General features: G+C 47.3%; 1 protein-coding gene across 3 annotated transcripts in view; it reads right to left on the reverse strand.

Annotated features, from left to right (window-relative positions):
* Positions 1-25,255, reverse strand: part of LOC121439647 (protein EFR3 homolog B) — an 81,030-nt gene that overhangs the window by 37,577 nt on the left and 18,198 nt on the right. For 2 of the 3 annotated variants that reach the window (XM_041640202.1, XM_041640201.1), the window contains exons 2-3: positions 6,408-6,484; positions 5,139-5,266 (exon numbers count right to left, since the gene is read on the reverse strand). The exons of the other annotated variant lie outside the window; for it this stretch is intronic. In XM_041640202.1, the coding sequence (XP_041496136.1) occupies positions 5,139-5,266; positions 6,408-6,484 (205 nt within the window). The remainder of the gene's footprint in view (positions 1-5,138; positions 5,267-6,407; positions 6,485-25,255) is intronic. 3 annotated transcript variants of the gene reach the window in all.

Consider the following 25,255-nt stretch of genomic DNA (forward strand, 5'->3'; position numbering starts at 1 on the left):
CTGTGTGGGTACTTGGAGCAATGGGCTAGGGTGGAGCCGGGCCGTGGGGGAGGTATAGGCTACTGCAGCAAACATCAGCGCCAAGTATACCGCGGGGGCTCCCCACGTGCACAATGAAGAGGACAGGACACAAACGACCTGGACCAGACTAGAAATCTCAGGCAGCCAGGGGAGGACGCTGGGCAGGTAACAACTGGAAGAACCCAAGCTCAGAGACCAACACAGGAGGTGAATGACAACCACAGAGAAAAATAGCTAGGGTGCCTGGTGCCTACGAACCAGATGAGAAGTCTCTCTGTGAGTTCCGAGGGAGGCTGGTTCTGCTCGGGCACCTTGTTCCAGGTCAGAAGTAGCCAGGGAACTCAGGGAAAGGTCTGTAGCGCAAGGGGAAGTGTGGGCAGAGGAGGCTGGGAGCTCCACCCAGTTGGATAGACAAGATGGACCTGGAGTCAGAGACCCTTATTCCAGGCATTCTGTTTATATTTAGTCAGCCCATTTCTCAATTGAACTTTCTGAGACTTTTTTTGTTTGTTTGTTTGTTTTGTTTTGTTTCTGAGACAGAGTATCTTTGTAGCTTTGGAACCTGTCCTGGAACTTGCTCTGTAGACCAGGCTGGCTTAGAACTCACAGAGATCCGCCTGCCTCTGCCTCCTGAATGCTGGGATTAAAGGCATGCACCACCACCGCCCAGCACCTTCTGAGTCCTTTAGAAGGCCAGGAGCAGAGCGATAGTTTGGGCCCCAGATGAGGAAGAGCGGGCCCAGCCTCTTCACCTAGCAGAGTCTGCAGTGCTAACTGCGGGGTTAGCCCACTCTTCCACCAACTTCAGATCCTTCTAGAAAACAATGCTGGGCCAGGGTCCTGAGGCTGCAGCAGCTCCACCTCAGTCTCCATGCTCAGTGCTCAGTGTTGGGCTGGGGCAGAACTCCAGACACTGTCTGATATTACATGCTGCACACTGCGGTCCATGCTGGTGCCCTTGGTGGACCTGTCTCACTCAGAACTGTCCTTCCCTCCCCCTGTCCCCCTGTTTCTAGGGACGCTGAGGTGATCCGGAAAGAGAATGAGTGGAAGGAGAGAAGCATAGGAACGCTGGCCTTTTGCTCCTCTGCCTATCACCACCCTTTATACCAAACATCTTGAAATTCCGCCATCCTCTCTGCGCTCACAGCTGACATCTTTCTGGGGCCAGACACTCATGAATCAGGACCCCGTACCCAATGACAGGGTGACAGTGCAGGAAGGCAGTGGTCATGAGCAGGTGGTTCTGGGGCTCACGGGGACCCACATCCAAGGTTCACATTGATAGGACCAAACCGTAAACAGACACCCTTATGCTAGGAAGACACACATCCGCTCACTGTCTGATGTGAAAATGTTGCTCTTCCAAGGCCTCCACCCATGACAAGGACGAGACCAGGGGCTTGGGCAGGGAGCTACAGGAGGGCCAGGAGAAAGGATTCTAACAGACATTTTCCCAAATGTTTATGATCAAAGTCCTCCTTCAGGCTTTAAATACCTAGACGCCGCAAGGCTATTTTTAACAGGATGATGCCAATTTTGAATTGTAATTCCGCGAGCAGAGGAAGGATTCGAAGAGGCTCTGTCAGCTATGGACATTTTTAATCACAAGAAACATCACTGCAGAGAGCCCAAGTCCGCAGGGCAGAATTGGTGTTAAATGTTTAATGCTATTACTGGCACATTAGCTCTTGGTTCAGTCTAAGGTAGAGCCATTTTCGCTTGCTTGGATGTGCTGTCCAGTACGTCAGAGCTCTTTATACAATCAGCATGCAAAGCATGCACGCCCCTCCTCTTATAAAGTGGCAACCTTCTTCTATCATATAGAGAATGATCACGGAAACATTAGTTCTCATTCTGTTTTCACATAAAGGGTAGCCTGGTTTAATTTGCCAGAGTGGGAAGTAGAAAAAGACAAGGTCTCCTGAGTAAATTGGGAACATAGGAACCTTGGGAGAGGGTTGAAGGGGAGGGGAGAAGCAGGGGAGCAGAGAAAAACGTAGAGCTCAATAAAAATCAATTAAAAAAAAAAAAGATTTGCCAGAGCTAGGGCAGAGCATATCCTTAGTACACACAAAACCTTTTCCTAAGCCCAGCATTTACCAATGATCCTTGGTTTCTCAACCTGAGGACGGTTCAACCAGCATGTGTGGTACTGGTTATGTAATAAGGTGTGGAGGGCATGGCTGGGAGGTGGAAGACCCTAGAAGTTGAGAAGCCTGGAGTTGATTTTTTGTTTGTTTGTTTGTTTTTCAGGACAGGGTTTCACTACGTAGTCCTGGCTGTCCTGGAACTCATTCTTTAGACCAGGCTGACCTCCAACTCACAAAGATCCACCAGATTCTGCCTCTCGGGTGCTGGGATTAGAGGTGTGAGCCGCCACTGCCCAGCTGTGGAGTTGATTCTAAAGACTGATGATCTTAGTCTTTGAGTTGAAGAGCATGTCTAACTCTTAAATGTCATATAATTATGACAATTAATATCTATTGGCCTGGGAAGACCAAACAGGAAGACTGAGAGAGGGAGACAAATCCCGTATTGTAATTTGAGCTAACAGATTCAAAGCCTGAACCAAGAAAAAGGCAGGAGCAGGCTGAAGATATAGTTCCATTGTCCTAGCATGTATGAAGCCCCGGGTTTGGTGTCCAGAACCACAATAACCCGGTATGGTGGGGCATGTCTACGACCCCAGCACTGGAGAGGTGAAGGCAGGAGGGTTAGAAGTTCAAGCTCATCCTTAGCTATACTGAGTTCAAAGCCAGCCTTGGATACATGAGACCCTGTCTCCCTTCATCATCCCCATCATTTCTTGCCCCCCACACAAAATAAGGAAAAACAAAACAACCTTAGGATCAGAAGGAAGTGGAGAATGGAGAGAAAGACTCGGGCAGAGTTAGATCCACAGGAACCATGGCTACCCATCACGTACTCAACCCTCTGCACCATGAGTAACACTACCAAGGCTTCTCGGGGTGAACTGTTTGGCTGTGGATTGTGTCACGATGGCAGGGCAGCAGCAAGTACAATTGTGCTGTGGTCCACTCTGGAAGTAACGCATGCTCAGGTGTTTAGGGAACAGAGAGAACACCAAGTCCTCGAGCTGTGCCATTCCCAGGGTGAATGCTCTGGATACGTGGCATTTGGACTTGATTTTTTAGCCACTGAGGTTTGTTGATATTTTTTTTAACTTGACCCTAAATACTACGTTTGTGGCCATTATAACCTAAGTTTTCGTATTTTTAATATCATTAGATAGTGATCTTTATAAACACTATTTTTATTATCTAGATATATTATCTATCTATCTATTATAGTATCTTATCAAATGATACGAACCATAACTTACTAGCTTTTCTTTTGCCAGACACTTTGGCCATTTCTAGGGTTTTATCATTCTAAGAGACACTGTGGCCTGGGCGTGGCACCCCCCTTTGTATTCCAGTGCTATGAAGAGGAGACCACAGGCCATCCTCAGCCACACAGCCAGGTGGAAGGCAGCCTGGGCAACCTGAGATTCTGCTGGTTGAGTTTTGGTTTTTTGAGGTGGACAGAAAACGCTGCAAAAAACATCTTCTTGTAAAAGGCAGAGGCATTGAGATGGTTTCCTTGGGAAGCAATGGGCAGGAAAGGACACATATTTCATGACCTAGAAAATTTCAGCCAATTTGTTCCCTTTCCAGGAAGGTGTAAAAATGCCTTTTTACTTTTATAAAAATGTGATAAGATGACCCAGTAGTTTGGGCATGGACTGTGAGTCTGAACATTATCAGATGACGCTGCTCTCTGAGTGGACCCTTTGCAATCTTATCTTTTCCCCGGCCATCCTTCTCCTGACTCCCCAGGACTATTTGTTTGATGGTACTAACATGCGACGACCTGAATCCTTTGTCTTATTTGTTGTTAATATATATCTTTTGTGTTCAGTTTTAAAAATCTGAAGGTTTCAGCTAAGTAGTGGTGGCGCACACCTTTGATTCCAGCACTCAGGAGGTAGAGGCAGGCAGATCTCTATGAGTTCAAGGCCAGCCTGGTCTACAAAGCAAGTTTCAGGACAGCCAGGGCTACACAGAAAAACTCTGTCTTGATAATCTAAAAACAAAACAAATTAAAAAAATCCAGGACAGGCTCCAAAACCACAGAGAAACCTTGTCTCGAAAAAAACCAAAAAAAAAAAAAAAAAAAAAAAATCAGCATCAAGATTTAAACAGCTAAATGTATTGATCACTTTAAGATTTCTTCTCTCTTTTAAACACACAAAGTCCTTTGCTCTCAGACAATAATAAATATTTCACTAAAGTATATTTTTGTCTTGTTTTGAGACGCAGCTCACACTTCTGAGGCTAGCCTTGCTCCGTTGCCTCCTGGGTGCTAGGATCACAGACGTGCTCCAGGGGGACTGGTTTATGCGACACTAGAGATTGAAGTCAAGGTTTCTAGTCTGCCAGACACCCGAGCAGCTAAGCTCCATTCCACCTTTCTCTACGGTGTGTTTTTTATTTTATTTTATTTTTTTTCATAGCAAACAAGCTTTTTTATATTTATTTATTTGTTATGTATACAATATTCTGTCTGTGTGTATGTCTGCAGGTCAGAAGAGGGCACCAGACCTCATTACAGATGGTTGTGAGCCACCATGTGGTTGCCGGGAATTGAACTCAGGACCTTTGGAAGAGCAGGCAGTGCTCTTAACCTCTGAGCCATCTCTCCAGCCCCGGTGTGTTTTTTAGTGAACAAACCACCCCCACCTTTCTTCTCAGCACACAGTTGGCTCCACCTCACTTTCTCAGACCTTTAGGGGAGCTGGGCTGGGGAGAATAAACACACGCGAGGCAGACCGACTGTGTGAGTTCTATGGGGACACGCAATGACTTGACGGATGCCAAACGGCTACTCCTCTAGAGCCACCAAGCCCTCTTCCTAAAAGTCCAGACTCATCCAAGGTCACCTGCCTCAGGGGAACATGTAAACCCACCCTCCTTGGTTTCGGGTTTTGTCTTTCCCAGTCTATCCAATAACTCAGCCCGTAGCTTTTTTCTTGAAATGTTATTACACTATCTTACCCTAAAAATATAATGCAATTTCTGAAAATCCATCTTGTTCCCCCTCACATGCCTTACCCATAGCGATGGCGCCCCACGTCTCGGATGAGCCTCTCGGAGAGGTAGGCACCGATGCGATCCAGCTTCTCTGGAGCTGAGAGGGCATAGAAGGTCAGCTTCTCCATGTTGGTTTTCACCAGACCATCCTGTAGAAGACAGACAGCTCGACATCACTACGGCCCCGGTACGGCGGGAAGGCGCAAGTCTGGAGCAAATATCAGTTCAACTAAGCTGATGTTTACAGGGTGTCTCTTATACAGGTGCTGGGCATCAGGCTCACTGAAAGGATGAAAACGGCACTTCCGTCCTCCAAGCATGGGGCTGGGGAGAACCTCCTAGCGTAGAGCTTGCTGTGTGAACGAGGGTCTGAATTCAGGTTCCCCAGAACCATAAAAAAAAAAAAACCTCACACAGTTCTTGTAAGCTAAAAGTTTCCTGGGATCTGAGTGGTCATGGGAACATGGAGCTCCCTGAGGCTCTCTGCTCCTAGCTCTCTGCTCCTAGTTTAACCACAACAGCAAGCTCTAGGTTCAGTGAGAGACTGGTCTCAAAAAAGCGTGGTGGAGTGTGATAAAGGTACACGATGGCAATCTCTGGCCTCCACATACGCGTGCACAGACAAGTGTACCTGCACACATATGCACACACACATATGTACCGCATACACACAAATATCAACAGAAGGTGGTCTATGTGTATATACGTGTGCGTGCAGAGACACATATTGGTATGGGTGAAGGATGTGGCATCACTAAAAGTAACTCAGAATTAAGGTGTCACCACCAAGACATAAAGAAGGCAATTTTGCAGCTCCTAAGGAATTCTCCAGAGGATAATGGAAATGGGAACCTCTGGCTGCCCATCCGGAGGAGGCCAGGAGTTCTCAAGTATCAAGGCAAATGCATCAACTCTTGACATCCTCAGACCACAATGCATAACACAGGGTGACACACAGAGTGACAGCTTGGAAGCCACACAGCCAGGCCTCCTGTGCAATGCACAGCCAGACACCTGACAGATGCCAGAGGGAGCCGGGGAGAGACATGGGCTCCCGAGGCAAACGCGAGACAGGGCACGTCTTCACTAAACGACGGGAAAACATTTCCATCAGGAGAGTGAGCAATTGAGACAGGAGTGAGAAAGATGTGCCAACCATACAGCAACAGCCTGACACATCCCTACCAGCCTTCTGCACAGCCAGCCTTTAGAAGAGCCAGATGTCCTCATTCTCCATGGGACAAAGGCCTTCCCCAGTTAACAGCCCACCCAGCCCTTCCTGTGACCCACCTCAGGATCTTCCGGGAAGATATTGTCCACCAGCCTCTTGTACCTGGGACGAAGGGCGCCGCAGCAGCCACACACACCTGGGATGGGGAAACAAAAGCAAAACCAAACCTAGGAATGAAGCCTTCTCATGAGGCTGCAGAGACCGGGAACCCAGGACCTCTGAGTAAAGAAACCAGGGCTGAAGGGCCAATGGCCTTGTTCTTCCCAGAGCGGAGGTCTCCCACTGATTCCCACACGCCAAGACATTGGTCTTTTGTTTGTCTTCAGTTTAGGGACTGGGCAGAGTGGGGTGTTTAGGGTAGAAAACCAGAGCTCAGAAGAACACTTGGAGGGTGAGACCTCACGAGTGGGTGGGAACATATGTGAAAGCCGGGTGCTGCCATGCCACCACCCTACCATTTATACACACCTACACATATGCCACCACCATTTACACACACGCGCACACACACCTACACATATGCCACCACCATTTACACACACACGCACACACACCTACACATATGCCACCACCATTTACACACACACGCACACACACCTACACATATGCCACCACCATTTACACACACACGCACACACACCTACACATATGCCACCACCATTTACACACACACGCACACACACCTACACATATGCCACCACCATTTACACACACACGCGCACACACATACACATATGCCACCACCCTACCATTTATACACACCTACACATATGCCACCACCATTTACACACACGCGCACACACACCTACACATATGCCACCACCATTTACACACACGCGCACACACATACACATATGCCACCACCATTTACACACACACGCACACACACCTACACATATGCCACCACCATTTACACACACACGCACACACACCTACACATATGCCACCACCATTTACACACACACGCGCACACACATACACATATGCCACCACCATTTACACACACACGCACACACACCTACACATATGCCACCACCATTTACACACACGCGCACACACACCTACACATATGCCACCACCATTTACACACACGCGCACACACACATACACATATGCCACCACCATTTACACACACACGCACACACACCTACACATATGCCACCACCATTTACACACACACGCACACATATGCCACCACCCTACCATTTACACACACACGCACGCATGTGCACGCACGTACAACACACACACACACATATACACACATGCACGCACACATACACACACACACACCATGAATTTCTGGGATCAGACTATAAAATCTACTCCTGCAGCCCATGAGTGTCCTGGGAAGATGAAGGCCACGTGGGGGTGACTGCTCCTCCTGCCCTCACTGGCTCCCAAATCTCTATTTCCTGAGCCTCATTCTCCTCCAGGGTCCGTTCCTGTACCACTCCCTCTGCAGAATAGTCGTGACATGATGATAAATGGACAGGATTATTAACTACCGACAGACAGGAATTTCTAAGGCTTTTGTCTGTGGTGTTTGAAAGTGCACAGAAGAGCTGGTCTTGTTCTCCATGCCCCAGCCCTTCCCTGGTCCCCTGGCCAAATGGAAAAACTAAGAACAATGTGGCAGGCTTTACAAAGTGAAGTTTATTCCACCGAGAAGCCCCAGATGACCCTGTTCAGGATCTTTCATGCTGGGAAAGCAAAAGGTGTCCAGAAATCAAGAATAAAACAACTTAATGGATCAAGGAAATGGAAACATCTAGAAACTGTCCTCTTTAGCTTTCTTCCAGGCAGGACCATCGTCTGCTGTGTCCCAGATCCTTTGTGCCGAGAGTTGGGGGTAGGTAGAAAGTGGAGGGGTAGAGGTATCATAGAAGAGCCCATGGGGGCTTGGCAAAGTCCGTCCTGTGAAGAAAATTAGTGCCCCCGCCACCTGCCAATTACAGACGAGCTGTGTTTGCACACGCCTTCTACTTGAGACGCAGATGTTTGCTGGGAAGATTAGGGGTCACTGAGAGAAGAATGAATTGCTGTAGCGGGAATTCCTCCGCCACACAAAGCAACCCGCATGGGCCAGTGGGAGAAGCAGTGAGGGAGCTCTGGCTGCGAAGTCTGGTTGGCATCCAGCCAGGAGGAGGAGACAGCCATGGTATGGGCTTCAGACTTCATGATTTGGGTTCGTGGGGATGGACGTGAACTTGAAGAAGTACAAGGCAGTAAGGGGCAGGGTGGCAGGGAACCGGTGTGTGAGTCCCACCCATGTCCCACAAGGAAGCCTTGTGGCCTCAGCCCCCACTACCCCAGACTCTTCTGGCTTCTCCTCTTTGCTCCTTCTTAGGCGAAAGCATTTAGGGCCATGTCCTGTTGGCACCCAGGATTATTTATGACGGGACATCTCCTAAGGGGATACATTTCCTCTCAGGGTCTCAAAGCCCAGGGTTTAAAGCCTGTAGGCTATACTGTCGTCTGTCTGGCCCAGCTTTCTGGACACTTTCTCCAAGTGTCCATCTAGAACATATGGCAACTTGTTAAATCTCTAGAACAACTCCATGGGGTGAATGTGCATTATATTTATCCCTGCTTTACAAATAAGTAAACTGAGTCATGAAGAGGTTAAATGACCTGCCTGGAGCTGCACTGCGGTAATACATGGCCAACCAGGATTTAGTCCCCCCAAATCTAACTTCAGAGACCAAGCACATAACCACTGTACTGGGGCTGAGTGGGTTACATAGTTAGCAAGCTAGGAAAACTCAAAGCTCTAGTGCAAGGGAGGATGCGAAGAGATAGGACCGAAGGCAGGAGAGTGCACATGAGCATGGGATGCCCGGGATGCCACATTCCCACCCATGGCTAGGCAATACTGATGCTCCAGTTACTGGCGTCTCTTGGAGTCTGCAAAGCAGCACAGCGTGGTGGCTAAGTAATTTAGGCTCAAGAGTCAGAGAGGCCTGGGTTGAACTGGGCCCCAGTTCTTCTGGTTACTTACTGTATGACCTTGAGTAAGTAATTCAACCCAGATCCACAATTCCTCATAGATACATGGTAATGTTCCCACTTAGGGGACCTAAGAGACACTGCATCTTTCTTTTTTTTTTTCAACATCGTAGAAGAAAAGACAAGACACAAAGACCAGGCAGGACCAGGCTGAGGACGGCTGTGCACAGCTAACAGCTTTGAGACACTCAGGATGGCACAGGGATGTCTGCCAGGGAGCTGTGTGGATGGGCCACCCAAGACTGCGGACCAAGGTCAGACAGAGCTGAGTGACTTGTCAAGACAGGACAAGGGAGGGCTGAGCCCAGCAAGAAGAGAGTACCTCCTAGAAGGAAGAGGGTAAGGAAAGACTGTGGGGTTCGCGTGTACAGACAAGAAACCCAGAGCACAGGCTAGGACTGAAGTCCGGGGGTCATCTGCCTGTGTGGAGTCATTGAAGCTGCACGGTGACACACGGGGACACCACAGGAGATGGGTGGGGTGGGAGAAAGAACTGCTGGGGGCGGGTAGGGATGGAGAAAAGACGCACAGAGCCTGTGATCCCCACCAGTCTTCCATAAAGCATGTCACCTTCATTCCCTCGTTATGTCTCTGCCTCTTTCTTAGGGTCCTCCAAACCCAGACGCTGGAGCCTTCGGGCGGCTAACACTGGTCTCCGATCGATCTTATGAACAGCCCCTGAACACTAAATTCCCATCTCGGAGATCTAATTAACCAATTCACAAGCTGCTGGTGTCCGAGAAGCAGTCTTTTTAGAACGTACATGTTTTTGGTTTGGTTTTGTTTTAAAGCCCGACAGGCAAAGGGAATAATCCCTCACTGTAGACCCTCCTAGACATTTGGGTGTTGGGGTGTTTATGAGAAAACTGGTTCACAGGTGTCTGAACCCTGTTGGGTGCTGGAGTTTTGTTTGTTTTCCAACCTTTACAGGGTTTAAAATAAGGTAGAGATATGAAATGAACACCCTGGTGTAAGAGGGAGGAAAAGCTCAGAAACAAAACAGTAGTTTTGTCAGTTATAAGTAGTTTACCAAGCCGGGCGGTGGTGGCCCAGCACATAATCCCCGCACTCGGGAGGCAGAAGCAGGCAGAGCTCTGTGAGTTCGAGGCCAGACTGGTCTACAGAGCAAGTTCCAGAGTAGGCACCAAAACTACAGAGAAACCCTGTCTCGAGGGAAAAAAAAGTAGTTCATCACACAGTTAGTATAAAGCTGTGTCCTAGTAGAGGAGTCGGCAGGACACTCAGCCCAGGGCTGGGCTGCACGGGCTTCTTATCTGCTTGCTTTTAGAGACTGAACAATTATAATCACATAGCTAGAGTTTTTTTTGTTTTTTCCTGGAATCTCAGCCATTGGACAGTAGACGCTATATAGCATCTGCACTTCCTAGGCAACCTGGAGGTAAGGTGAGGGTGGGGGTGGGGGCAGTTCGGAGCCAAAGCAGGTAAAGTAGGTGCTGGGCAACTCACAAGCCTCTCCCTGAGTGTCCTACCCAACTCACAACCAAACAAAGCGATACGATGCAACTGAAAACAGCTCATTGGAACGAGAATTCAATAGGCTTGTCAAGTGTTTCTTTAATCTTGCTTCTGACAGCACTGATTCTTGATGTTAGCACACGGAAGCGGGTGGAGATTAGCTCGCAGCCACTTGCCTATATTGTACCTTTTAATTCTTGTCCATTTTATTTCAAGGAGAGAACTGCCCTCCACCATGGTCATCTCTCACTCTCTGGAGACTGTACCAGGCAGATGCAATCCCCAGGAACCAAAGGCAACTTTCTAAATACTCTTCTTGTCACTAAGACCTCACCTGCCTAAATTTTTTATACCTATTTTAAGGGAAGTGAAGAAAAGTGGCCTGGCCAACTTCCCTGTTATATATGTATACATATATTTGTACATATATATATAACAGGAAGATACACACAGTATCTCTGGATACTCAAAAATCAAATGATTATCAGACTTTAACAGACTGTCCAGTTACAAGGCTGCAGGGATACCCAACAATTTGAAAGCTAAGTATGGTCAGACTGCCCTGTTCCCCTCTCCTCCTTCTTCCCTAGGACTCATCAGCCCTGATGCAAGGACTGCTCTCAGGACACTGGCGTTGGAAGATCCCCTCTAAGAGAATATTCTTCTCACTATTTTTTGGGGGAAGGAGGCTTCGTTAATTTCTCAAGGAGGGGTGCCCACAAATAGCCTAACTGGGGGAAGTTCCCTTGGCCCTGTTACCCTTTAGTTTTTGCACCAATTTAGCTTGTCAAAGGCGGGGGCAGTCTCTGCTCTAGCCCAGGACCAGGACAGGTGAAGGTGGTTGGAGGTTTAGGTACATACTTTCTGAATGAAGCAATGATTGTGACTCAGGACAAGCCAGTGGGGTTAAATTGAAGCCAACAGGAACCTATTCTAAGGCACTCAGCAATAGTTCCAGACATGCCTGCATTGGCCTTGTAGGATTTTGGGAAGGATCGTGGCTTTGAATCCCACAGGGTGGCCACTGCCTCCAGCACTCTGGTCCAGATCACAGCTCAGGGCTCTGGGATCCTATCTTCTACAGGACAGGTCTTTGAAGCAGGCATGCTGGAGATGAGTAGCCAGAGGTCAGAGAGTTCTCCTGCCTGCCCATACCACATACCCTGGCCTTCCCCCACCTTCTGGCCTCTGAGTGGCTCAAGTGCTCCCCTCAGACGACACTTTTCCACTGAGGAAGGACAGGGGTTTTAAATGCTCCTCAGGCACTGATGGGCAGCCATGGTGAGGGCACCAGCCCATGCTGGCTGTTCTGGATCAGATGGCAAACAACCCCAGCTGCTGGCAACCTCATCTGGCCTGCCGGCATTGTCAGCCTTGCCAGCTCCTTCCTGCTGCAGCTTTTTCTCCAGGGCTCCGCCTGCTCCCATCCTGGGTTCTTGACCAATCTGTTCTTTTGGACAGAACTGCCTGTGCCAAGTGGAAGATGGAAACGAAATCCCTAAAACTAAACATGACAAACTTTTCAAAATCTAGGCCTCCCTGGGTGACTCCCTCCTCTCAGCCCATAGGAGCTGTAGTCCAGGACCCAAGGGTCCATCCCGTCTATATTCCTCGCCCTCTTGCTCGCCGCCTCTGGCTCCCTCATGCCTATCTCTAATATCCAACAGACCCCAGGGTTTACCACTTGCCTTGGGCTAAGCACTAGTCAAGGACTTTGTAAGTATTTCACGTAGAACCTGTCATGACCCCGTAAGACAGAGGGAAGATCCGAGAGATTATCCTGCCCAGGATCTCACAGCATATGTCTTTTTACCAGGAGTCTCTCTAACTCTCTCATTGCTATAACTGAGATGCATCTTCAGCCACCGCCCTCCCGGCAAAGCTCATTCTGTATTGTCACTTGACTAGAAACCTCCTGGATGCTTGACATTATCCCATCAGTCGGCCTTCTTGTTTCCATCCATTTCCGATGTAGCATTAAGGTAACTCTGGTTTAGTTTGCTTCCCAGCAGAAGAGTTAGGGTGGCTCCATTTCTGCACTCAACCCCAGCACTTAGCACTGAACCAGAGAAGCCCACTCCAGGCGGAGGGCATCCTGCCCTTCAGCTATCCTCTACTATAGCTAATTTTTGTGCTCTCTGCCTCATAGGCGCGGGGCCATGGCAGAGAACAGACTGCATCATAGAACGTCCTGACAGAAACAGGGGGAGCATGCTGCAAATGAGGTGACAGAAATGCCGGGTACGAGCTGGCGGGGATGGGGTAACCAGCAGCACAAAACACCCTGACTCAGGGCTCAGACCTCCCTAGTTGCTTATATCCCTAACGCCTCTGCCACCATCTCTTCCGCCAGCTGGAATCTGTGCGCGTGCACACTTTGCACTCAGCCACACAGTTCAGGCTGTTATTTCAGTGATTCATCTTTTCTTCCTCTAGAACAACTGTAAGTTGCCCAGGTCTTGTGTCTTGCAACCCTGACCTCTGTACAGTATCCCGAGCGCAGCATGCAGGGAGGAAGGCTGACATGCCTGTGACTTCACCTGCCTTTGATCCGCGTGAGACCCAGGGAAGTCCTTCCTTTCCTCTTGGCTCTTGTTTTCTGTCCTAAAAACATGAGTTCCATTATCCCCATTCACACACACACACACACACACACACACACACACACACACACACACACACAACCTTTATGCTCAAAATAGCCCGTATTTATTTTCTTCTATAATCTTCCTATAAAAACAAGGGCTAGACTTGGTCATCCCTACCAAAATAAATGGAATTTAGAAAAAAAAAACCAGCAAAACAATTCACAATAAAGTCTAAGCCAGGGCTAATGGCACAGACAGCCCTTTCAGATGAATTGGAGGAAATGGGACAAAGTTCAGAGAGAAAGGCGGGTCACCCCCATGTGGTACGTCCCATGAGGACCCAGCTTATGTTCCGTGAACACTGATTAGACTCCAGCAGCTGCACAGCACTTGCTGGGCCGTGTGGCCAGGAGAAGGAAGTTACATATAAAGACAGGCAGTCACCACGGGCCCCATCCTTTAGTTGGAGACGTGAGACCCCCACAGAGTTGTTGATGGGTTCCAGTGAGTCCAAGGGTCCGTCAGACTGAAGATATCTCTGAGCTGAATGAATGTAGAAACACACCCACCGAGGCAAGACTTGAACTGGGTCCTTAGAGGGACAGCATGCAATGAGAACTCAAGCCACTGATTGGGGGGTGGGGGCAACAAACTTACCTGAGCCATATTCTTCCTTTTCCTTGCTTCGAATCTAAAAAGACATCATGCTCTTAGGGACACATTTATAAAGAAGAATGAAAAGCCTGTGATCGCATTATCTGGAGATAAATGACTGACATGGTGGGGCTTTTGTTCTAGATTTGTTTCCATGTTTTCACATATTTTAAAAAAACATGATATTTGGGTTCCACGGGCTACTACTGCCAAAGCTTACTTTCTTCTTGTGTCAGCAATACTGTGATTTTCTAGCTAGATATTATTTTTTGCTCAAACTTAAATGACTGCTTATTATTCCATCTTTTGACCAGATGCCGATTTATTTAATCATTGCCTGTTGTTCCTGATTTCTCATTACTCAGAGCGAGGCGACCATTTGCCCTGGGTAATTAAAGCCAGGGAGCCACACAGGCAGAGCCCGGGTCTGCTCGGTCGGCGATAAGGACACTGATGGCACCATGTGGCTGCAGGACAGGTGGACGGTTGGGAGGCACAAGGGTGGGCACCAGCACCTGTCTCTCACCCAGGGAAGATTCTGGATGGAGAACAAGAGAAGATGCAGGTGAAAAGGAATTTGGGGAAGGAACCGGTTTCTAGACAGATCTCCCTGAAAAAAGGATTCTGCAGCAGCTGAATTCTCTCCAGGGAGGCAGATGCTGGCAGGCGCCGGCAGGAGCAGGCTGACCTTTCACGCGCCAGAGCCTCCAAGATGCTCACCGCTTCCCGGCCAGTCTCGGTTAATCTGATTGCCACCTTAATTGAGAATGGGAATCTTAAAAGAAACGTATCTGATTGATTTCATGTCAGGATTTCAATTCCTTACTACCTGTGAGCTTTCCCTGAGGGTTTTAGCACCACTTTCCAAACAGATAACAAATAAAACCACATGGAATCTCTTCCGATTGCCTGACTCTTGGGACCACAGTCGGTAGGAAACGTTTGTCTCAACCATTTCCACGGGGCCTGATAGACTGGTTTCCGAACCCCAGGCCCAGCTCTGATGGCTGTACAAACTGAAGCACGGTATCTAAGCCTTTGAGTGCCTTAGCCTATGCATCTGTGAAACTGGACTGAAGATGTCTGCTTCTCAGGGCTGTAGCAGAGACTAACACGAAACAAGTGACGCCATTAGCATAGTTTCTGCTGCAAGACAAACACTCGGTCACTATCAGTCACCACCACCACCAAATAGTACTACGACAACTATTATTATTATTATTTAGATTTTGTTGTTGTTGTTGTTTGTTTTTCAATACAGGGTTTCTGTGTAGCCTTGGCTGTCCTGGAACTTGCTCTGTAGACCAGGCTGATCTTAAACTCAGAGACCCTCTGCCTCTGCTTCGCGAGTGCTGGGATTAAAGGCGTGTCCTGCCACTTCCCATTTTAGATTTATTATTTTATGTGTATGAGTGTTTTGCCTGTATGTACATATGTGTATTGCTGTATCTGGTGCTTTCAGAGGCCAGAAGAGGGCATTGAATCCTCAGGAATTGGAATTACAAAAGGTTATGAACCACAATATGGATGCTGAGGACCAAACCTGGGTCCTCTGGAAGAGTAAGTGTGCTTAATCCCTGGCCGAGTCATCCCTCTGCCATCATCATCATCATCATCATCATCATCATCATCATCATCATCATCATCATCATCGCCATCATAGGCGGAGTCTCTAACCCAAGCTGGCCTTGAACTCCCCAAGTAGCTGAGGAAGGCTTTGAATTTCTGGTCCTACCTCCACTTCCCAAGAGCTTGGGTTACAGGCATGCGCAGCTCTGCAAGGCTGATGGTTTACGCAGTGCTGGATATGAGTGGCTATGGATGATGTATGACATGGGCTCCATGCATGCTAGGCCAGCACTCTACCAACTTAGTTACATTCTCAGTTTCAAGTAAACATTATTGACATTTCTACGGTTGGGGTGAGGTCACAGTCACTAGCGTGTTCCACATGTACTGATTTGGATCCACAGTAACGACTCAAAAGCTGAGCGTGGTACTCTGTGTCTGTAACCCAGAGTAGAAGGGGCAGAAACAGCTATAACCCTGGGGCTTGCTGCCTAGCCAGCCTAGTCAACTGGTGAGTTCCAGGTTCAGTGAGAGACCCTGTACCAGACAACAAACCCAGCAGCAACCTTTGGCCTCCACCTACGCATATACATGCACGCACGCATACGCAGATGCACACACACACACACACACACACACGATTTCTTTCCCAACTTATAAGAAAGGTTTCAAAATAGAAGCAATTGAAATAGCAGAAAATAATTGGCCACTACAGCTTTCTATCTTTATCTTATTTTTTAATATGCAAAGATGTATGTATTCTATGTGTATGAGTGTTCTGCTCACATGTATGTATGTGTTCCACAAGTGATCCTGGTGCTTATGGATGTCACAAGAAGGCACGGAATCCCTTGAAATTGGATTTAGGATGGTTGTGAGTTACCATGTGGGTGCTGGGAACAGCTCAGGTCTTCTGAATGAGTAACAGAGTGCCCTCAGCCACTGAACCTGCCCCTCTATAGTTTATGGTTGGCTCGTATCTTAGTTAGGGTTCTATTGCTGTGATGAAACACCAGGACCAAAAGAGTAAGTTGGGGAGGAAAGGGTTTATTTGGTTTACACTTCACTATCACTGATGGTCATTGAAGAAAATCAGGGCAGAAACTCAAACAGGTGGGAACCTGGAGGCAGAAGCTGATGCGGAGGCCGTGGAGGGTGTAAACGGAGACTGCTCGCTTGTTGCCTGGCCGCTCAGACACAAATAATCACACAGAAACCATATTAATTACAACACTGTTTGGCCAATATCTTAGGCACATTTCTAAACAACTCTTACATCTTAAATTAACCCATTTCTATTAATTTGTGTATCGCCACGAGGCTGTGGCCTACCCCAGATAAGGTTCTGGCGTTCTGGTGTCTTTCTCCTTTGGCAGCTACAAGGCATCTCTCTGACTCCACCTACTCTCTCTATATATCTCTGTTCAGATTTCCTGCCTGGCTTTACTCTGCTAAGCCACTGGCCAAAACAGTTTCTTTATTAACCAATGGTAATAAAACAGATTCACAGTATACAGACGGGAACCCCACATCAGAGGGGTGCTGCTTACTGGCTCGTTCCTTGTGGCTTTCTCAGTCTGCTTTCTTCTATAACTCAGGACCACCATCCCAGAGCTGTCATCACCCACAATGGCCCCATCAATCAGTAATTAAGAAAATGCCTTATAGGCTTGCCTACAGCCCAATTTTAGGGATGCCATTTCTTAATTGGCATTCCTTCCCTTCTCTCAGATGATTTCAACCTGTATCAAGTTGACATAAAATGAGCCAGCAAGAGTGTGAAGCACAAACAGCCATTAAGAAAGCCCATCTTGGGCTGGAGAGATGGCTCAGAGGTTAAGAGCACTGACTGCTCTTCCAGAGGTCCTAAGTTCAATTCCCAGCAACCACATGGTGGCTCACAACCATCTGTAATAAAATCTGGTGCCTTCTTCTGGCCTACAGGCAGGATACTGTATGTACGTATGTATGCATGTATGCATAAACAAATAAACAAACAAACAAACAAAAGAAAGCCCATCTTAAACCCAGGTGATGCTCATGTTCCCTGATGCCCAAGGGCAAAGCTCCGAGTGAAAACAACAGAAGGGGCGCCAACCACCATCAGCAGTAGCGACAAGCATGGTTTGAGCTCATCTGCGCTGGCTTCTCTGCTCCCCTTCAGTGAATCTCTACATAGTCTCTGAAGTTGGTAATCTTGTATTCCAGATGGTGGTGAACCCAGGCTCTTCTCCAACATGCTGACTTGAAGAGACTGAGGTCTCTACTGCAAATACCTCATATTGTTGCTAGATTAAAAAAATAGAAATGTGAATATATTCAAAAGGAGTATGAAACACATTAAAGTCAGTTCATACACATTAAATATTATGCATGCATAGCCCGGGTTGCTGAGGAGATTGGAGCTGGGGTGGGAAAGTGTTGGGGAAGAGTGATTTTGAACATGACTAAGAGAATTCCACTGTACTGTGAGAAAAAGCAGTGGTCAGTGTGGGGAAGGGCAGAGAAGCACACGTCCTGGGTGAACTTAGTTCTCATTCTGCACATGCCTCTGTGTCTGTGTCCCCACCGGCATGCAGCTGGATATGAGCACAGGTGTCCACAGAAGCCAGCAGAGGGCACAGGGTCTTTCAGAGCTGGAGTGACAGGCTGCTGTGAGCCACCTGACTGGGAACTGAACTCGGGTCCTCTGCAGGAGCAGAGTGAACACGTACTCCTGACTGCTGAGCCGTATCTTCAGCCCCTGAGGGTGTATTACTCTATGTGCCTACCTTGGACATTTTACATTAAAACCCCAAATTCTCATGAGGTTTTATTGCCACTCTTCACATGGAAAACCAGAAGGGTTAATTTTTATTTTATTTTTTTTCCGAGATAGGATTTCTCTGTAGCTTTGGAGCCTGTCCTGGAACTAGCTCTTGTAGACCAGGCTGTTTGTTTTTTTGTTTTGTTTTGTTTTGTTTTGTTTTGTTTTGTTTTAACCAGGATGGTCTTGAACTCACAGAGATCCATACTGGGATTAACAGAAGGATTAATTTATTGGCCCAAGATCCCATAAGCAAGGAAAGAGATCAAGCTAGCTCTCAAACTTCAGAGCAATTGTTCATAGGAAGATCTAATGTGAGAAAGAATATGTCATGCAGGTATGGAGAGAGTATGTTCAAGTAGAAAAAAGACAAATTCTGAGATGGAATGCTTTTTTAAAAAGTTGTCCACAGCCAGGCAGTGGTGGCACACACCTTTAATTCTAGTACTCGGGAGGCAGAGGCAGGTGGATTTCTGTGAATTCCAGGACAGCCAGAACTGTTACACAGAGAAACCCTGTCTCAAAAAACAAAACAACAACAATAAAAAGTTGTCCACAGGACTAGTGAAATGGCTCAGTGGGTAAAGGCACTTGCCACCAAGCCTGGTGACGCGTTCACTCCCCAGAACCCACATGGTGGAAGGAAAGAAGCAGCTCCCACAGGTTGTCCTCTGATTCCACGGCAATTTTTATGTAGTATGCTTGCACTCACCCAGACTCCCACACACTCAGTAAATAAGTTATCAATAAGTGAGGAAACTGAAATCACTTTTGTGGACGGAACCAATGATCAATGTCAAGTTCCTTATACAGAACCCTATTATCCCATCATATCAACACTAGAGGATGTTGTGTGAAGAGCACATGGGACTTCGCTGTATGTTTCTTTACAGCTACCTAGCAATCTATATTTCCTAATAAATTTTAAAGTTTAATGTGATAAAGGTAACAAGGACTCACCAAACTAGGCTAGAGCTATATGTGACACAGCCGCCTCATTCAAGCCCTCTGCAGGCTTCCTCGTCCCCAGGAGGTGCACAGCGTAACTCCCACAATTAAGTGGGCTCCTTCCCATTTTATATGCATTTCCTCCCCTTGTCAAGTAGCATTTTGAATGGGTGTTTCAAACTCCAGGGAGACCCATAAGAATTACTGCATTTTTTTTCAAATTCTTTGACATTTAGCTTACTTACATCTTCACGCAACAGCATGAAAAAATAATGTTGGAACGACTAGGCCTGTACAGCTGTTCCCGTTTATTTATTTATTATTCATTTTATATTTTTGAGACAGGGTTTCTCTGTGTAACCCTGACTCTCCTGGAACTAGCTGTTCCAGGTTGGTCTTGAACTCACAGAGATTCGATTGTCGCTGCCTCCCCAGTGCTGGGATTAAAGGCATTCGCTACCGCCACTCATCATTTTCCTAGAGTATTCCCTGAGGATGAATTTCAAGAGTCCAAAGGTACATGCAGAAGTAAGGCTCAAGCATCTGAACTGTATATTCAGGAGAGGATAGGTCCCCACGGGAACAGGTGAGGACTGCAGACTGGGGGTGCTTTGCTTGCTGGGTTAATGAGGAGAAGAAGTCCAGCGTATGGTGTGTGTGTGTGTGTGTGTGTGTGTGTGTGTGTGTGTGTGTGTGTGTCAGGGGGTGACTTCTCGGCTCTCAGAAGAGAAACCTGACTATGGATTCAAGTGTAGAGTGATCAGAAGGGAAGCTGTTACAAGGAGCTGGAGCCAGGAGGGAGGCCTAGAAGAAAGCGATGGGGAGCCGAGGACGAAACCCTGCCTAACAGCATAGAAAAAGAGAAGCCAAAGGGTTGGGGTTACCGACCAAAATGGTGACTCTCCATTTCCATGGATGCTTTGGAAGCCACACTGGTCCTGAGAGCTGGATTAGAACGAATCCCACCCATGCGGGAATGACAATATATATCTTTAAAAATCCAGCGTGTTTAAACTTTTTCAATTTATTTTATTCATTTCTAGCATGCATGGGAGCAGGGGCAAGCATGTGGAGGACAGAGCAACTGTGGGAGTCAGTCCTCTCCTTCCACCACGTGAGTCCCACGGATCGAACCAAGGTCACCAAGCTCACACACCAAGTGTCTTTCCTCACTGAGCCATCTCGACAGCCCAGAACGACAATATCAATACTCTCATATCAACAGAGTGCCTCGCGAGGTTTGAGAAACAGGCATGAGACACAAGGCGAGTTGGGTTCAGAAAATTACCACAAAGTCTTCAGGGAAAACAATAGAGAGAGGCTTCCAACATTGGTAATCTATTTTGCTGGTTCCCCCAAACATAGGCACAAGACATACTTTCACTGTGATGTCTGCCAACAAAGGCATTCCCAGTGAAACCCAGCCAGATGGTTGAAATGTGTTTGAATAAATAATTTAAGTGCAAACTTCACTGGCATTATTTTGAAGACAAGGAGACACCATGGAAAAATTCCTAGGGCTCGGATGTTTAATAAAAAAATATACAACAGTCCCTGGGTGTCTGCAGCTTCTGAGGTTTGTTACCCAAGGTCCATCTTGGTGCGAAGACATTAAAAGGAAAACTGCAGAAGTACGTAAAACTCCGAAGTTCTAAATAGCATGCTATTCCAAGTGGCATAATGAAATCTCATGGGGGTCTCCCTCCACCCAGGCCAGGATGTGGATAACCTCTTTGCCAGTGAATCCACATGGTATACGCTATCCTCCAGATAACCACACAGCAGACGTCCTGATTGACTACTGCAAGGCCTGTGCTTGACTAAGCCTTTTTATTTGATAATGGATCTCAAGTGCAAAGGTAGCAATGCTGGCAACTCACATGGTATGTGATTATAGTTGTTCTATTTAATTGTTGTCAATAATTGCTCATGTGCCTAATTTATAAACTAAATGTATCCAAGGTATGTTTTATAGAAATAAGACACTGCTACTTAAGATTCCATACCATCAAAAAAAAGAAAGCAAAACAAAAAAAACCCCTCAAAACAAAACAAACAAACAAACAAACAAAAACCAGTTGTGGTGCACGCCTTTAATCCCAGGACTTGGGAGACAGAGGCAGGTGGATTTCAGTGAGTTCAACGCCAGCCTGGTCTACAGAGTGAGTTCCAGGACAGTCAGGACTGTTACACAGAGAAACCCTGTCTTGAAAAGCAAAGCAAACAAAAACAAACAAAAAGATTCAGTACCATCTACTGTTTCAGGTATCCAGTGGGGGTGGTGTGTGGGATAAGGGGAGGGTACATGGGGTGGTGTGTGGGATAAGGGGAGGGTATCAGGCTGTCTCAAGGTAAGACACCTAACAAGAACTACTTAGGAAAGGGGCGGTTTATCGTGGATCACGGTTTCAGAGGGGCCAGTCCCCGGTCCTGGGCGTGTGCATCCTGGACATTGATGAAGCAGCACATTATGGTGGCAGGAGCATATGACAGAGGCTCCATGCTTCAGGGCACCCAGAAGCAAGAGAGGGACAGGCATAAAGGGGCCTGGGACGATGAGGAACTTCCTCCAACTAGAGCCAACCTCCTCAGTTTCCGGAACCTCTCAAAAGAACAATAGCAATTGGGGATTGAGCCTTTAATACATGAAAAGGACACTTCATAGCTAAACTAGTACCACACTTAACTGTATCTAATTATTAAATTAGGACAGAGGATATCCAAAAGGGAAGAAGGTTGATTGCTGGGGTATCAGACTATGATGAATTTTAAGACATTGGGCATGCATTTATGTGTATTTATATGTGTGTTTATACATACATATACATACACATACATATATACATACATACATACACACACATATATGGTATGTGTGTGAGTACTGGTGCAGGCATACCACAGAATATGTGTGGAGGTCAAGACAACTCTCAGGGCTTGGTTCTTGTCATCCACTTCATTTTGAGTCAGAGTCTCTCTTGTTTTTGTCACTGCACAGCTTACTTCCGCTCATGTGACCTCAGCGCTTCCAGGTGATCTGCCCATTTCTGCTTCCCATCTCACTGCCCAGGCTCTGGGACTACAGAAGCATGCTACAGCGACGCTGGCTCTTTATGTGGGTTCTGGGGATCCAAAAGCAGCTCATCAGGCTTGCGTGACAAGTGCTTTACCCTCTAAGCCTCTCCTGAACCTACGTCTCAATGTCGTGCGCACACCGTTAGAGCCTACCCATGAGAAAGAGAAGCCGCATCCATGCCTCTGTGTTCCTGTCCTGCTCACGCTTTCATCCTTCCTTTTCTCGGGTTTTTATTGGATAGATGGCAGGTGTCTCCCAGTCCTGGCTGCAGGAGCCTGCATTTCAAATGGCAAGGTTACCCTTATATTCCTCATCCAGCTCGGCCATCAGCACCTCCTCCAGTGTTGAACTGTTACCATTGAGAGAGAGAGTTTTTCTAGGTAGCCCAGTCTGGTTGTGGACTTGTTGTGACATCTGAGTTGGTCTTGAACTTGCAACTCAGCATCCCACAAACTAGGAGTACAGGTGTGCGCCACCACACCTAGCCTTCAGGTTCAGTTTTTAAGATCATCAAAAGCCCTCAGTAACCAGGAGTGGTGGCAACACCTTTAATCCCAGCACTCGGGAGGCAAAGTGGGGTGGATCTCTGAGTTCAAGGCCTGCCTGGTCTAAAGAGCAAGTTCCGGGGCTACACAGAGAAACCCTGTCTTAAAATATCCCCAAACAACAAAACAAAACTTGACCTGGAATCCTAATAAGTCTATTTCAGTGTGCTTTGAAATTAGTTCAGGAGATATTGGAAGTGTGGCTCAGTGGTGGAACACTGTGCTGACAGAAAAGGCCCTGAGTTCATCCTCCAGCAAACAGGGAAGGCAGGTTGGTAGAACTGAAAACACTGGAGAGAGTGCCCTGTGTCCCTTAGAAGCTGGAAATGACATCCCATCTCAATGTGATCATGCTGGCTTCCTCATCACGCACCGAGTCTCTGTAGAGCACTTAGAGAGTGATCCTGGTACACAGCTCATGATGGATGCTTATTTTATTCAACACCCAGATGTTTGCAATATGTGAGTCTTTAACTACTTTTTTAAAAAAAAAATGCTTGTGCCCCAAAATGAGTATGGTGAATTAACCTGAGAAATCTAACTTCAAAACAAGACCCTAGCCAGCCAGGTGAAGTGGTACACATCTACTATCCGAGAATGCAGGCAGCTGAGGCAGGAGGATTGCCATGAGTTTGAGCCATCCTGGGCTACATGAGAAGACACTGTCTCCAACATAAAACAAGGTAATAATAAGCATTCTGGATCTCCCTGGAGCCCGCGCTCAGCCCAGCTTTCAGGAGGGCTGGCTGCAGTCTGTGTGTCATCGTGATTTGTTGCTGATGTCTCAGTATTTTCAGACCTCATCTCCGTCCCTTTGATAGAATCTAGGCTTTAGCTTCTCAGCATGAGGAGTGATAAATGACCAGGGCAGGACACGGCTGCCAGCTTCCTAATATAAAATACATGCTGGCGCTTTGGTGGCGTCTCAGACTCTCAGGGCTGACCTCACAGGGGTCCTGACCCTGCCTGGGTCGGAAACTGGGATGAGAGAACCCAAGACACAATATGGAAACCTAGACATTCCATGACTCCATATCTATCTCAGCTCACTTGCCACAGGTCAGGAGTGGCCTTGGTGGCTTTGTTTGGAAACAGAGCAATGCTCCTCAGGAGAGGACTAGGTTACCAAAGCAGGGAATGTCCTCGCGGCAGCCGATAAAAGGACATTGAACTGAGTGTTGCCTCTGACAGCTCTGTAAATACCCTGGTAATTCAAAAGAGAGCTGCAGACCAGACACCACTGGTGTGCAACAAACGTGGCATGTGTGTAAATATGTGTGTGTAAAACAAGCTATAAATGCTGAAAGATCCATATGGACCCAAACCAAAGGTACTGTTGGCTACTGGCTGGAGCTAGGTGACCGGCTGATGAAGGGGGAGGGGTCTCAGAGTGCACCCCACAGTACGGTAGTCACTTGCTTTTTCTTTTCTTTCTTTCTTTTTTTTTTTTTTTAGAAAAAAACCTTTACAGTCCAGATCTTTTATTTCTTTTTGTACATCAGGCCATGAATTCGTAGGGAATGGGCTCCAGCAGCTCAGGCTCCTTCCCGTTAGTCCTCACGAAGTGTGCTTCTCTGGGTGGAGCAGGCTGGCGCTTCAGCTGAACCCAGGTGCCCTTCTCTTTGGCTTCCTTTTTCTTCTGGTCGTTCTCCTTCACCCGCTTCAGGAAGCTGTCTCTGCTCTTCGAGTGCTTGATGTGTTCAATCCGCACATTAATTCTCTTGGCAAGAATCTTGCCCTTAACTTGCTTGTTTACAATGATGCCCACAGCATGCTGGGTGACATTGTAGACTCTTCCGGTTTTGCCATGGTAACATTTATGGGGCATTCCTTTTTGAACAGTGCCCATTCCCTGGATGTCTACAATATCGCCCTTGTAGATTCGCATGTACGTGGCCAAAGGAACAACTCCATGTTTCCTAAAGGGCCTAGAGAACATATAGCAAGTGCCCCTCCTCTTTCCCTTTGTCATTTTGGCGAGTTACTGAAAGATGGCTACCGCGGCCGAAAGCAGTCGCTTGCATTTTTAAGTTTTATTTCACTATTATCTGTTTATCAGATGGGATCTTGCTAAGTTTCTCAGGCTGGTCTCAAATTTTTCACCCTTTAATTCAGTCCCCTGAGTAACTGGTGGTACAGAGAGAAGGGATCTTGCTAAACTTAGTGGTGGCACACGCCTTTTATCTCAGCACTTGGGAGGCAGAGGCAGGAGGATCTCTGTGAGTTCAAGGCCAGC

The sequence above is a fragment of the Microtus oregoni genome, unplaced genomic scaffold, assembly GCF_018167655.1.
Source record: "Microtus oregoni isolate MIOR12 unplaced genomic scaffold, Mior012 000062F_ref0000492, whole genome shotgun sequence".
Lineage (NCBI taxonomy): Eukaryota > Metazoa > Chordata > Mammalia > Rodentia > Cricetidae > Microtus > Microtus oregoni.